Source organism: Wyeomyia smithii, chromosome 1, assembly GCF_029784165.1.
Source record: "Wyeomyia smithii strain HCP4-BCI-WySm-NY-G18 chromosome 1, ASM2978416v1, whole genome shotgun sequence".
Taxonomy (NCBI): Eukaryota; Metazoa; Arthropoda; class Insecta; order Diptera; family Culicidae; genus Wyeomyia; species Wyeomyia smithii.
Window position 1 is genome coordinate 29,162,693 of NC_073694.1, and position 14,234 is coordinate 29,176,926.

A 14,234-nucleotide genomic window follows, 5' to 3' on the forward strand; every position below is an offset into this window, starting at 1 on the left:
GCCTTTTCTGGTCTTTAGAAGGGGTTTTCGGCGATTCTAAGCTTGATTTGGGATCATTTTCTATTTCGGCCTTTTCTGGTCTTTAGAAGGGGTTTTCGGCCATTCTGAGCTCAATTTGGGATCATTTTCTATTTTGGCCTTTTCTGGTCTTTAGAAGGGGCTTCTGGCGATTCTGAGCTTTATTTGGATTCATTTTCTATTTTGGACTTTTCTGGCCTTTAGAAGGGGTTTTCAGGTATTCTGAGCTTAACTTGGGATCATTTTCTATTTTGGCCTTTTCTGGCTTTAGAAGGGTTTTTTGGCCAATCTAAGCTTAGTTTGGGATCATTTTCTATCTAGGCCTTTTCTGGCCTTTAAAAGGGGTTTTCGGCCATTCTGAGCTTAATTGGGGATCATTTTCTATTTAGGCATTTTCTGGCCTTAAGAAAGGTTTTTCGGCCATTCTAAGCTCAATTTGGGATCATTTTCTGTTTACGCCTTTTCTGACCTTTAAAAGGGTTTTTTGGCCATCCTGAGCTCAATTTGGGATCATTTTCTTTTCTGGCGTTTTCTGGCCTTTAGAAGGGTTTTCGGCCAATCTGAGTTTGATTTGGGATCATTTTCTATTTTGATCTTTTCTGGTCTTTAGGTGGGGTTTTCGGCGATTGTGAGCTTACTTTGGGATTATTTTCTATTTAGGCCTTTTCTGGCCTTTAGAAGGGTTTTCGGCCAATATGAGCTCAATTTGGGATCATTATCTATTTTCGCCTTTAGAAGGGTTTTTCAGCCATTTTGAGTTTAATTTGAGATCATTTTCTATTTTGGCCTTTTCTTCCTATAAGAAGGGGTTTTCGGAGATTCTGAGCTCGAATTGGGATCATTTTCTATTTTGGCCTTTTTTGGCTTTTAGAAGGGTTTTTCGGCGATTTTGAGCTCAATTTGGGATAATTTTCTATTTCGGCCTTTTCTGGTCTTTAGAAAGGGTTTTAGGCGATTCTGAGCTCAATTTGGTATCATTTTCTATTTTGGCCTTTTCTGGCCTTCATAAGAGGTTTTCGGCCAATCCGAGACTAATTAGGGATCATTTTATATTTTGGCCTTTTCTGGCCATTAGAAGGGGTTTTCGGCCAATCTGAGCTCAATTTGGGATCATTTCTATTTAGGCCTTTTCTGGCCTTTAGAAGGGTTTTTCGGCCATTCTGACCTCAATTCGAGATCATTTTTTATTTTGGCCTTTTCTGGCCTTTAGAAAGGTTTTTCGGCCAATCTGAGCTCGATTTGGGATCATTTTCTATTTTGGCCTTTTCTGGCTTTGAGAAGAGGTTTTCGGCCAATCTGAGCTTAATTAATTTGGGATCATTTTCTATTTTGGCCTTTTCTGGCCTTTAAAAGGGTTTTTCGGCCATTCTGAGCTTAATTTGGGATCATTTTCTATTTAGGCTTTTTCTGGCCTTTAAAAGGATTTTTCGGCCATTCTGAGCTTATTTTGGGTTTTATATTTTATGTTGGCCTTTTCTGGCTTTGAGAGGAGGTTTTCGGCTATTCTGAGCTCAATTTGGGATTATTTTCTATTCAGGCCTTTTCTGGCCTTTAGAAGGGTTTTCGGCCATTCTGAGCATTATTCGGGATCATTTTCTATTTGGGCCTTTTCTGGCTTTTAGAAGGGGTTTTCGGCCATTCTGAGCTCAATTTGGGATCATTTTCTATTTAGGCCTTTTCTGGTCTTTAAAAGGGTTTTTCGGCCATTCTGAACTTAATTTGGGATCATTTTCTATTTTGGCCTTTTCTTGCTTTAGAAGGGGTTTTCGGCGATTCTGAGCCTAATTTGGGATTATTTTCTTTTAAGGCCTTTTTTGGCCTTTAGAAGGGTTTCTGCTTGTTTCAATTCGTGGTGGATTGCAGTTATACATTTTTAGCTTGGCCTTCTTGTTCTGATCGGTCCATCTTGCCATTCATCCATGAATCAGCGTATATATAAATATTATGTATACTCACAGACAATATTAATAAAATCAATTAAACATTATAATTTCTCTGAGCTTTTGTTTTTCGATTTTTCAAGCTTTTAATTAAACGTTGTTATGAGGTTTAAATAGTTATGATCAATCTTTTGGCAGCGTCACATGAATTCACGACAACTGTACTATGATAAGTTTGGCGGTTTGAGATCGAATTTAGAAATATGTTTTGGCTCAGGCGCGTTATTGCATTTTTATAAATTCCAAAGGCTTTGCAAGCATGGAATTTTGCCAGTTTTTCTATTTTATTAGATAGTATTTACATCAACAAGTTCCTTATCCCCTCAATCAAATTTTGAAAAATATTAGAAAATCGTCGCAACTTAATGCATGGGAGTCGATGCATATCATGACATCGGAACAGCCGCTTATGAACGAAGATGATGCTCCCATACTATCGCCCTCTTCCACCTCACCAAACTGAAATTGGAACTCTCTCCTACTAATAAGTTGGACATCGCCCCGTAGATGGGTAACAGCTTACCCGAAACCGGTCGGTAAAAAAGGTAATTTTTACATTGTAAGAACCATAAGTGTTTGTGTCCCGTTTAATATTTACTACCAAGGAGAACCCAGTGCTGTCAATTTTAGACAAAAGCATCAGTCGCTGGTGAGAGTCCTCTATGAGTACTCTCACCTCTATTGTCGAGAAAATTATTCTGCGCTCTATTCCTCTGCCTATAGGTAGTCACAAAGTTAGACTGCTACTTCTTTTAGTCACTCGAAACCAAATGTTCTAAAGCATTAACTTCGAAGTCATCATCTGTTTTATAGACTACGATTTGTAATTTTAAAGCATGGTTTTGAATTCCACATTTGGGTTTTGGATTTGGGATTTTTGAGTCTTATTTCATATGTTGATTTTTTTGTTTTAAATTTATAATATTGTGTTTACTCTAATTAAGGTGAAATCCCTCCAGACACTCAAATGTGCACGGCTAAAATTTCAACAACTCACTTAGTCTAAAACTATTGAGTTGTTTAGTTTTCAAAGTGCCTTTAGCCCGAGACGTTACATTCTTGGAAGAAAGCTACGATAGTCACAGTCTATTCACAAACTGATTTGATCCGGATCAAATTCAAATTCGCTTCGAGCCTAATTGTGAACGGTTCTCAGCAACTTAACATTGAAACGTTAACTTTTTGCCAAACAGTTCAGTGCAGTAATTCAACTTGAGTTTAACGCATCAGACACAAATTGCCATACAATCTGTTCACAATGTTTTATTTGCTAGTGATCACGTTCCTTTCATTAGTTTATGGTAACCAATCACTCAAATCCTAAACTGTTAAGGTTCAGTTTCACCTTTCGCAGTGATCTCCGGCTACAGTAACCTGTACACCGCCAGGGTACGTGATATCAACGGCGAGTGGCAACCCGTCAATCCGGATCGCTACAAAATATTCGACCTGGACTTAGAACCTCCGTTCAACGCTGCAACCGATATTATCTATCGCTTGTACACACGCGAAACCCTTCAAAACCCTGAGGTCCTCGAAGTGCGCAATCCATCCTCGTTGAGAAGCTCAAACTTTAATCCCTCAAATCCCACCCGATTCACCGTTCACGGCTGGTGGGGGAATGAGACCCACGGGATGCATTTGGAAATCAGTCAAAGTTATTTTTCAGTCGGAAATTTTAACGTTATCAGCGTTGACTGGGAGAAGGGTGCGCACACGATCAATTACTTGACCGCTAGGAGGCGCATCGAAGATGTGGGCCGCAGTATTGCCAGTACAATCAAATTGCTGGAGAGCGTGTATGGAACTTTGAATCGCACCACAATCAGTTTAATCGGGCATGGCTTAGGTGGTCATGCTGTAGGCACTGCCGGAAGGGAACTCGGGAGTCAAATTGGTACCATCTTTGCGTTGGATCCGTCCGGAGCGTATTTTACGGAGCAAGACTACGATTTACTGAGCAAAAATGATGCTCAGTATGTGGAAGTTCTGTACACTAGTACTCAGAGCTATCATTTACCGCTTGGGCAGGCTAACTTCTACGCTAACGGGGGACAGTATCAGCGAGGCTGTGATCGAGGCGAACAGGGGGAAATTGGGAGGTGAACCGTCAAATCTTGGGAAACGGCTGGAAGGGCTGTACGATTTTACAACGCACTCCAAAGCTCCGTTTGCAAGGGGTTAAGTTTAGACTGCGCAATTTGTTTCAATCATTAGTGTGCAATAATAACTGAAATTCCTAAATCTTAGATGATACTGAATTGAAGAAAATATTCTATTCTATTCTAGCGTCACTCGACACTGTACAATGAGCGCAACTATGCTAAAAGCGGTGTTTATAAGTATGAATTTTATTGAAAAAAGAATATATGTTTTTAATACTGTCGCATTTTTAGCAATTAAAAATCAGACAAGGCACTGTTAGATGAAAATTTTCTCCCATTTTTCAATCCTCATTGTGACAACTAAACAGCAAATTAAGCTAATCGAAAGTGTGCCTCTACATGTATGAAACTATATGCTGCAGTGTGACATAATACAGACAAATTTCATTCGGGAAAGGTTCAACCACTTTTGCAAGAGGAGAATCAGTGTGATACAATGCATTATGGACGAAAGTGCATTGATGATAGTGAGTCGCACTAATGAAATGAAAATGGTCGATCACTACGACATGAGATACGGTTCGGAACCTTATATGAAAATGGACACCCTCAAATCGGGATAGAGCCGCGTTTTCAAATGAGACGCAAAACTAGAAAAAGAAGAAGCTAACCTTTTCCGTCGCTTTTCTCTCTTGGCCAGCAGCGGCAGCCAAAAGGTCCAGAAGTGGCAGCTTGTTTGTTTTTGTGTGGTATAACCATTATAAAAGTTTTAACCCTGGTTATTTAGAAAATTACAACTGAATGACACTTACTTGGCATTTTTCGGCTTGCGACCTTCGATTATCTTGCGAATGTGCGTCCGCAGGTGAATTCCGTCATCGTCTTCCGATTCGCTGACGGTGGTCCCGAGTGCGCCGTCCGTATCGTCGTCATCGGTTCCGTTGCAAGGCACTAGTGGCGTTTTGTGATGTGTCGGTGTTGTGTGCAATCCGAAACCGTCTGGGTTTAACTGTTAGAATGATCAAACAGTAGTATTAGCAACTATGCTGGCAGCGTTGCCAGCGCGAGAACTCACCTTAACCATCGTTCCAATTTGTCGACTTTCGGGTCTGCTCTCGAGCAGACAGTCACTCTCGCGGTCCATGATGTTTGTGTTTTCCGGCTTCGCCAGGGGAGGAAGGGCTATCGGAATCGCTCGGCGTGGCGTTGGTCCCAGTAGTCGTTCATGCATCTCATGAAGGTATGGGCAACGTATCATACCGTGCTCGAAGCTCGTCGGTAACTAACAGCTAATGGCAGTGCTGGAAGCGAAGAAAGAAAATAAACAGTTGAAAGTTAGATCACGCGTTCATCGACACTTGGGCCAAAAAAAAACTTCGCTTGCTTGAACTCTGAGGCGCTACGACAAGGACGATGATGTCATCGGCCTCAAAAATTTTCCAATCAAACGTACATACATCGGAAAAGAACCGGTCCTCCGGGCCGGAAAAAGTTGTCAAACCAAAATGCGCTCCAAGAAATGCAACTGGTGCAACAATGATGGCACGCGGAGGGTACAAAACGGAAAATGGCAAACGGCGTGTCAATAACCCTATACATATTTTCCCAATTTTCTCGTCGCCCCATACTAAACAAAGCAAGCCAGTAAGCAAGCAAGTATCACGTTTCACCGACAGACCAGACCATCATAATTTGTAGGATGGTTTGTTTTGTTTTGCTTTTTCCCACTGACGGAACACATTGTTGATGGCAACAGTGTCTCTGCCTTCGGGAATCTAGGTCACTTGGATCTCGTCACGGAAGAAGATTTTGTTTATGTTCGTTTCCCTGTGCTAGCAATTAATGACTAGTTCTGGGTAAACAATTGCCGCTTCGGACACTTGTTTTGATGGGTTTTTGGCATTCCAGAATGGCAATTTACTGCCCCGGCAGTAGTCAGGAGTGCAAATTTGGACGGGGGCTTTTGTGCTGACTGTTTAAACAACGATCAGTGGGGATAATGTAATGTTCTAGAAATATTATGATCATGCGTCACATTAAAAATGAAAGGTTGTATGCCTTACGGATACGGACAATACGAATAAATAAATAATGGTTTGTTTTCTGTCTAATTGATTAGAACAGTAATGTAGTAATTGCCACTGAATTAAATTTAGCTTGACGAAAGCAAAAAAAATCATGGTGATTATATTTGCCTATTTAGTTCCTTTTCGCTTTTTGTTTAACACTCGGTTTCAAACGGAGTTGCCAGTCATTTTTGATGTTCTTGATATGTTCGGCATTTATGACATTCTTCACATTTTTGACAAATTATTTCAAAGCATTAAATAATATTTTTAGTTTATTGAAACAGTTTCAATATATTTCATAATAAATTCGAAAGTATTCACAAATAGGGACTGTATGCTGTACTCTGTGCGCCCATCGGTACATGTTTCTAATTATTCCATGGTATTCTCGTTTTTATGCCGGTAATATTATCTTTACAGAATAACTTCAACATGCTAAAAATAAAAGGATATGGTTTGTCCTCATTTCTGCAAGAAAATGTTAATTCAGCACAGCGGTTTGTAAGCCATTTTTTAAGCGGAGACGCAATATATTTTATTATTTTACAAGCAAATTATATGTTATAAACATAATGTTGAACATGTTTACACCAAGCACCTATACTAAATTTTACTATGAAGACCTCGAAAACGAAGATAAAAATAACAAAAACGCTGATTCACCGATGGTCTATCAAAGACATTGTTCAGATTACTTCGTTGCATATTTGGCAACCCTTCATTTCTGTTTATTTACAAACAAAATCTGTCGTTCGCGTGTGCATTAAAGTGAATAATCGTGAGCCAAATGGAGGAAACCAATAAATGTGAGCGTGATTACACGGAATTCGGGTTATTCGCGTTGAAAGAGATTTTGAAGGCTGTTCGCACCTACGTGAACTCTCATATGCAATTGTCAAAATGTGCGTGATGACAAAAGCAAAAATATTTCCTTCCTTCTTTTTCGCATACAAAAACCAAACAAATATCAGCAACACCGTCAACACGAATTAGACCTGCAAAAGTGTAAAAGCAAACAAAAGCATTCATCTGTCCAGAAGCAACGAAAAATGTGTACGTGATTGATATGGAATCTAAAAACACATCACTGATTTGAACACATACGAAGCCTCCGCAATCGCAGTTCCACCATGTATAGTGTGCTCCCAGGCCAGGTTAAAGTATTCCTCTAAACGTAATCACGTACCGATATTTACTTATGTTTTTCCTCCATATTTAATCCGTGAGAATATTCAGCTACCGGTGATTTATTTCGTAAACGATCATCGAAGCCATAGCTGAAGAATGTTTTTATTTCGCTTCATGCCAACACTATGCACATCTTGCAGCCGGCTCATGTGGCCATATTTAGGTCTCTCTAGGCCAGCTGGATCAAACAAGTATCTTATTTTTCATTTTTCTGCTTGTTCTACTCAATTGAGAATATATTTCATTCCATTGTTAGTAGTATTGATTTGGCAAGCTAAACATCCCGGAAAAGTAATCAAACGGAAGCTGGCAAGAGACCTTGTTCAAACCGCAAACTGTAATGAATAGTTTTGAAGTTTGTAACCTTTAATCTTTCAACGTTGATGCAGTTGACTACTCTAAATGTATCGCGGAAAAACATGCCGATCAGCTTCGCTAGAAAAATCTCGATTCGGTCGACGATAATTTCTCGTCGAGACATTCAAAATGCAGTGCTCCACCAAAAAAGTTGTTTTGTGTCGTTTAGTTGAACCGGATGATTTTGAAAGTGAAACCGAAAAAACTCTGTGCTATATCTATAGACACAAACACATATTTCTGTTGGTCAGTTTATAGACTTCATAAATAACAAAATTGGCTCCTCCATTTTTTTCCATTTTTCACAACATTTTGTAATCAACGCTAGCTTCACCGCAAATTTAGCAAAACCCTCCATTCCACAAAGCCACAAAAGCGTTGCTGATTTTTATGGCAACACTTGTAAATTGTGAATAATTATTATTTGTCATTCTGTGCACGCGCTTTTTTCTCAAGCGACGAGAGAAATTTCTCTCTCGCTCGTAGAATTTCCACGTATGTGCGACAAGGCTAGACACATCACATACGATTTTCAAGTTGCTCTTTCGCTTCTCTTTCGGTTCGGATTGCGACGCGCAAGGCGATATCTCGTTGCTTCACGAAATGAGCGAGACACCCGTGCTGTACATACTTGTTACCAGTGTTGTTAGTCTCACTCATACTGTCGGTGCGTGCTTGCTGCTATTCAGAGGAATACATGAAAAAGAAAAAGTATCTCGAAAGCGTGTGTGCAAAAGACTTGAAAAGCGTAGCATATGTCTCGTCCTCAAGCAGAAAGGAGGAGAATGGTTTTGCTTCTCGCTCGCTTTGCAATGCTGCTTGATACCAGTTGAAACTGTTTAGGTGTAGTAGTTTGGAGCTGCCAAATACATTGGAGAAACGCTAGAGCATTAATTGCGTTATACCCAACACGCAATCATTGTACTGGTTCCAAATTACATCAACAATTGCGCTAAAAACGCACAATTTTGTACTGGTTTCGCATCATCCAACTTTTGGGTGTAGGATGCAAATAATCGCTTAAAGTGCAACAAAGAATTAGTGTCATATTTTCTACTTCTTATTGCCTTGTTACTGAAAAGTTATTAAGTGTCCTTGAGCGAAGTGTTCTGCTCCGGTAAAATACGTTTGGGATTGGGTAGTTCTGTTAGAAAAGTATTGTTATCAAATAGACATATGTAAACGTTCTTCTCAAGCTTTCTGTTTTATAACCTGGACAAACGCCTCCTACATGTTCTACGAAATAGTCTTGAAAAAATGTAGAAAGAATAGAGTAAATCAACCTATAATGGAGCCCTTTCCAATAGCGGACCACTTGCCAGATTAACTATGTTTATGCGAAGACTCGAGAGATTTTCGGAAAACTTCCATCGAGAAACATCTTTTCCAGCCAATGTGCATCACAAATATTTTTTTTTAATTATTCCCGTATTGTTTACTAATCATTCTAGAATTGCTTCAATTATTTTTATGTTACTTCAAAGTCGCTGCTTAGCTAGTTTTATTGAGGGAGTCTTTTTACGGGATTCAAAATTTACGAGGTATTCTGACACGGATTTTGAAATTCTCGTGGTTTTTCACATGGATTTTTTACAAAAATCGTTTCTTCCGAATTATTTTACAGGAAATTCAGTTCATATCATTCGCTCGGTTTTACTAATTATTTATTACCCTTTTTTTATTGGGCTGGACTTGAGCTTGTTTTTTTTCTGGATGTGGAATTTCGGCTTACGGCAACATATACCAAACCGTGTTTACCAAAATATGCAACACTGCGATTTCATGACACTAACTATTGTACTATTGAAAAATTATTTGTTTTGAACGTAGATTCCGATAAATTAGAGGCTAATACATATCCAAAGACCGGGAATCCACTAAAAAAGATGCCATTCAAAAGTTCGGGATGGTGACTTCCTATATCTGTAGAACAGCCGAATATCATCTAATAGGAGTACTTCCGGAACTGGGACGATGCCCAAAACTTTGAAATCGAGCCCAGACATAATTTTTAAATTCAGGGTTGCAACCCCAATCGACCCCAGTTACCATTTTGATAATTTGGTTATTTGCGTCAATCATAGTAGACTACATCTTAAAAACTATTGCTAACATCACAATGATGTAATTCTAGTGTTAAATTTTTTTCTATGTGCATTTCATGACATTGTTAAATCAATACCTTAACAATATTTATTAAAAAGACTCACCATTAGGCTGTCCCAAAAAAATCGATGTTGAAAAAGTCAAGGTGCTCAGCCCTAAATTGAAAGAAAATAAGTTTAGTAAAGCGGCCCGGCCATGGCATATTCTGTTCTATAAGAATTTGATACAAAAATTTTTCGCGTTCTTAATGAGCGTGTAGGAGCATAGAAGTTGAGTTTTTCTCGTAAACTTTCTGAACATATGCGTTGTGAAACTAAATCCTTAAGGGCCGTTCCTCAACCACGTGGTAATATTTTGAACACTTTTTATACCTTCCGTTCCCTCGTGGTCTTTCGTGGTCATCAAGCCAACCCTCCCCCCTCCTGTGACTTTAACCACGTGGTATTTCATTTGTCAAGTGCCAAAAATTCGCTTAAATTTTTTACATTTTTATTATTAAACTTTCAGTACATTCTATATTTCTAAAATGCAAAAGCTTCATTCTTGACTTGGTGACAACAATAAATTATAAGTCAGGAAAAAAGACCACGTGGTCATTTCGTTTGCTGTTCAAGAGTGCAACTAGAATGTTCAGGATTTCTTTTCCTTGTGTAGGATTCCAATTGCATTTTTTTACGTTGAGATCAAGAAGACTTTTCTACACCAAATGTAGAAAATATCGACCTCCTTTTGGAATTGTTGGATTCTGATTTGGTTCTTATTTCCATGTACGATGTCATGTCATCGGTATACATCGATACTTCGTAAGGATTCAACACAAGAGTAACGTCATTAAACGTCTTTGTCAATAAAATGAAGAGCAAAGGGCCCAAATGGGAGCCTTGTGGAACTACCGATGTCACTTTAACTGGTACAGAAAGGTGTCCCTTAAACCTAACCGTTTGTGTCCTATTCGTCAAATGAGATTCAATCCTTCTAAGTAGGCCTGACTTAAATCCCAGTTTTTCTTAAATTTGAACATAAGCATGGGAATATCTACTCTGTCAAAAGTTTTACTGAAATCCGTGTATAGAGTTTCCACGAAGTTGCCTCTGTCCATAGACGCAAGAGAGAAATCAACAAACACAAGTAAATTGGTGACTGTAGACCTTCCTTTGTAGAAACCATGTCGGTTGCACCGTATGCGAATAAATGTTTTGCCTTTCTCCTAGAAAGGTTTAGCAATCACTTGCAAAACCGAAAGTATAAAAGTGCTCCAAAGGGCCGAATGGCATATATCACTCGACTCAGCTCGACGAGCGAGCATTTTCTGTATGTGTGTGTGTGTATGTGCAGATTTTTATTCTCATTCACTTTTCTCAGAGATGGCTGGACCGATTTTCATGAAATTAATTGCAAATGAAAGGTCTTGTTGTCCCATAAGACTCTATTCAATTTTATTGTAATCGGATTTTTAGTTCAGAGGTTATGTATCAAAACGTAAAAATCATGAAACATCATTATCTCGAAAACTACACAACCGGTTTGAACAAAATTGATTTCAAATGAACGGGTTGAATTTTATAAAGATTGAACTTGTGGTTCAAAAGTTATGAAAAGAAACGTGTTCTGAAGACTGTTTAATCTCACTCATGTTTCTCAGAGATGGCTGGACCGATTTTCATAAAATCAGTGTCAAATGGAAGGTCTAGTTGCCCCATGAGACCCTATTGTGTTGTTTTACAATCGGACTATTACTTTGCCTTTTATGTTTAAAAATGTGAAATCCAGCTATGAAAAGGAACACATTCCGAAGACTACTTGAACTCACTCACTTTTCTCAAAGATGGCTGACCCGATATCCACAAAATTAGTGTCAATTAATAAGTCTAGCTGCCTCATAACACCCTATTGAATTTTGCTGTAATCGGACTGTAACTTCGTCTGTAATGTACCGAAATGTGAAAATCACGAAACTTCATTATCTCAGAAACTACACAACCGATTTGATCAATATTATTATGAGATTAGCGGGCTAGTTAGGGGTTAACTGATGAATTATGATTGAACACGTGGTTCCAAAGTTTGGCTGCCCTATACGTTCCCATTTCATTTGATTATAATCGAACTAAGCAACCGTTATGTATTAAATTGTTAATAAAACAACAAAAGTCTATTATCTCAAAGATTACATGACTTATTTGAACATAACTAGTGTCATACGAACGGGTCATCTCTCAAACTTACAAATAACAAACTTCATAACAATTTAATATGTGGTTCAAAAGTTATGGAGAGAAAAGAAATTCAAAGACTATTTGAAACTATACCTGCTTTGATCAATATATGAGGTGGCCTCAACATAATTTAAATGTGGTATCGTACTATTTGAACGATCGAAATTCATTGATTTGTTGCGATGTGTTTAAAGTCTGCAAATGCACAACGAATCAGATAAGAGCAAAGTCAAATAACAAATCGTTTGAAACGATTAGTTTTATCGAAATGACAAGATCCTCGACTTTTGGTTTCTGTACATCGCCTTAATTCTGAATATATTCATATTGGGTGGTATTCGGTTATTTTCAGCTGATTTTCTGGCATCAATCTGACACCGGAAATACCCATATTGGGTGGTATTTGGTCGTTAGCCGCTGTTCTTCCGAAACCGGAAGTTGCCATTTTGGATTTCATAATGGCATTTAGAGGCAAATTCTGGATTTTGAATGTCATTCTGGTTAAAGAAACACTCATATTGGGTGCTATTTAGTCATTTTCAGCTGTTTTTCAGAAACCGGAAGTCGCCATTTTAGAATTCAAATTGGTATCTGTGGTCGATTTTAGCTCCTGTGTATCATTCTAAATTCGGATATTATTATATCGGGTGGAAATCCATTTTTGGCCATTTTTGGCTTTTTTCCAGCAACCGGAAGTTGCCATCTTATGATCCAAAATGTTGCCTGAGGTCGATCATGGAACATATTTGTTACCACTAAAAACATTCACCTGCCAAATATGATTCCATTCAGTTGATTAGTTCGCGAATGTACAGAAATTTGTGCAGAAACATGTGCTTCCAGAAGAGGGAGCGGCGTCGAACTATTATGGATATATTTGTTACCTCTAAAAACATTCACATGCTAAATTTGGTTCCATTTACTCGCTTAGTTCTCGAGATGTGCAGAAATTTGTGTTTTATTTGTATGGAATACCTCCCTTCCAAAAGAAGGAAAAGTGTCAAAACATTATGGCATATTTTTTACCACTAAAAACATTTACCTGCCAAATTTTGTTCCATTCAGTTGATTAGGTCTCGAGATGTGCAGAAATGTGTCATTTGTATGGGACCCCTCCCTTTCAGAAGAGGGAGGGGTCTCAAACTATCAGAGGAATCTTTATCGGGACCAATAACCCTTACATACAAATTTTCACGTCGATCGGTTCGGTAGTTTTCGAGCCTATATGGATCAAACAGACAGACAGACCGGACTACATTTTTATATGTATAGATTACAACATCAATACTTTAGAACCTAAAGAGTGAATATACATTTATTGGATTGAAGCGTTCATGTAAATCTATTTTTACAAATAAAAGTTTGAATGAGAAAGGCTGGGTCTGATCGCTAGGTGGATTAATTAAGGTTTTTGGTTTACGATACCTTTAAAATGCTTGGGGATACATTGATAGCAGATTTCTTACCTGACTTAAAAATCGGTATAAGAAAAGATTTTTTCCAGACTGATGGAAATTGTCCGGACGTAAGGGATAAGTTGAAAAGCCAAAATAAGGGTTTTACGAAAGCAGGAGCAAGATTTTTCATAAGTGAGGGTGGAGTTCTATCTGGACCTGGACCTTTTTTTTCTCTGTGTGGACTCATCACTGCGACTAGAGACCTTTTGATCTATTGTGATATTGCCCAAGTGTTTTCTGTATTCCCCACTTCATATTATTGGCAGTATCACTATTGAAGTGAATGATACGCTTTTTCATTTATATCCGTGCTTGTGAATGAGAATTTACTCTTTCATTTCAAGTTTACTGTTCTACTATACCGAGCCTCTTTTCTATCCTACCAATATCGCCAAATTACAATTCCCTGAACTGAGGCTACACCTAACGTTCCTCTCTGGCCAGGTTTATTATCGAAACTCGTTCCTCCTACCAACACCGCGTCACAATCACAATTCCCTGAAGAGAACTTTTATACTTTACTCAGAACAGTTTTATTTTAAGAGGGGCTTTTTCGTTAGGATGAAAGTCAGCAAGGGTACTATAGAATTCAGCTTGAAGAAAAGGTATGTAGTGGAGAGCCTGAGAATGAACCCATGTTAAAGTCCTTTGACAACCAAATGGCCTGATTCTACTAAGATTCGAACCCACGACCACTCGCTTATCAAAGCGGACTCTGTATGCTTGCGGCTACGAAGCTCTCTGGACCTGGACCTTTTAAAGTTCCCAGTTTTTTCAA

At 38.5% G+C, this 14,234-nt stretch overlaps 1 protein-coding gene across 7 annotated transcripts in view; it reads right to left on the reverse strand.

Moving 5' to 3' along the window:
- The window catches only part of LOC129721463 (proton channel OtopLc), a 163,728-nt gene that overhangs the window by 68,541 nt on the left and 80,953 nt on the right, over positions 1-14,234 (reverse strand). For 4 of the 7 annotated variants that reach the window (XM_055674051.1, XM_055674041.1, XM_055674032.1 and 1 more), the window contains exons 2-4: positions 5,139-5,364; positions 4,876-5,072; positions 4,735-4,794 (exon numbers count right to left, since the gene is read on the reverse strand). In XM_055674051.1, the coding sequence (XP_055530026.1) occupies positions 4,735-4,794; positions 4,876-5,072; positions 5,139-5,321 (440 nt within the window). In that variant the 5' untranslated portion in view covers positions 5,322-5,364. Of the gene's footprint in view, positions 1-4,734; positions 4,795-4,875; positions 5,073-5,138; positions 5,365-9,887; positions 9,939-14,234 lie in introns of all 7 variants that reach the window. The other 3 variants (XM_055674068.1, XM_055674087.1, XM_055674062.1) reach the window with 2 other exon arrangements.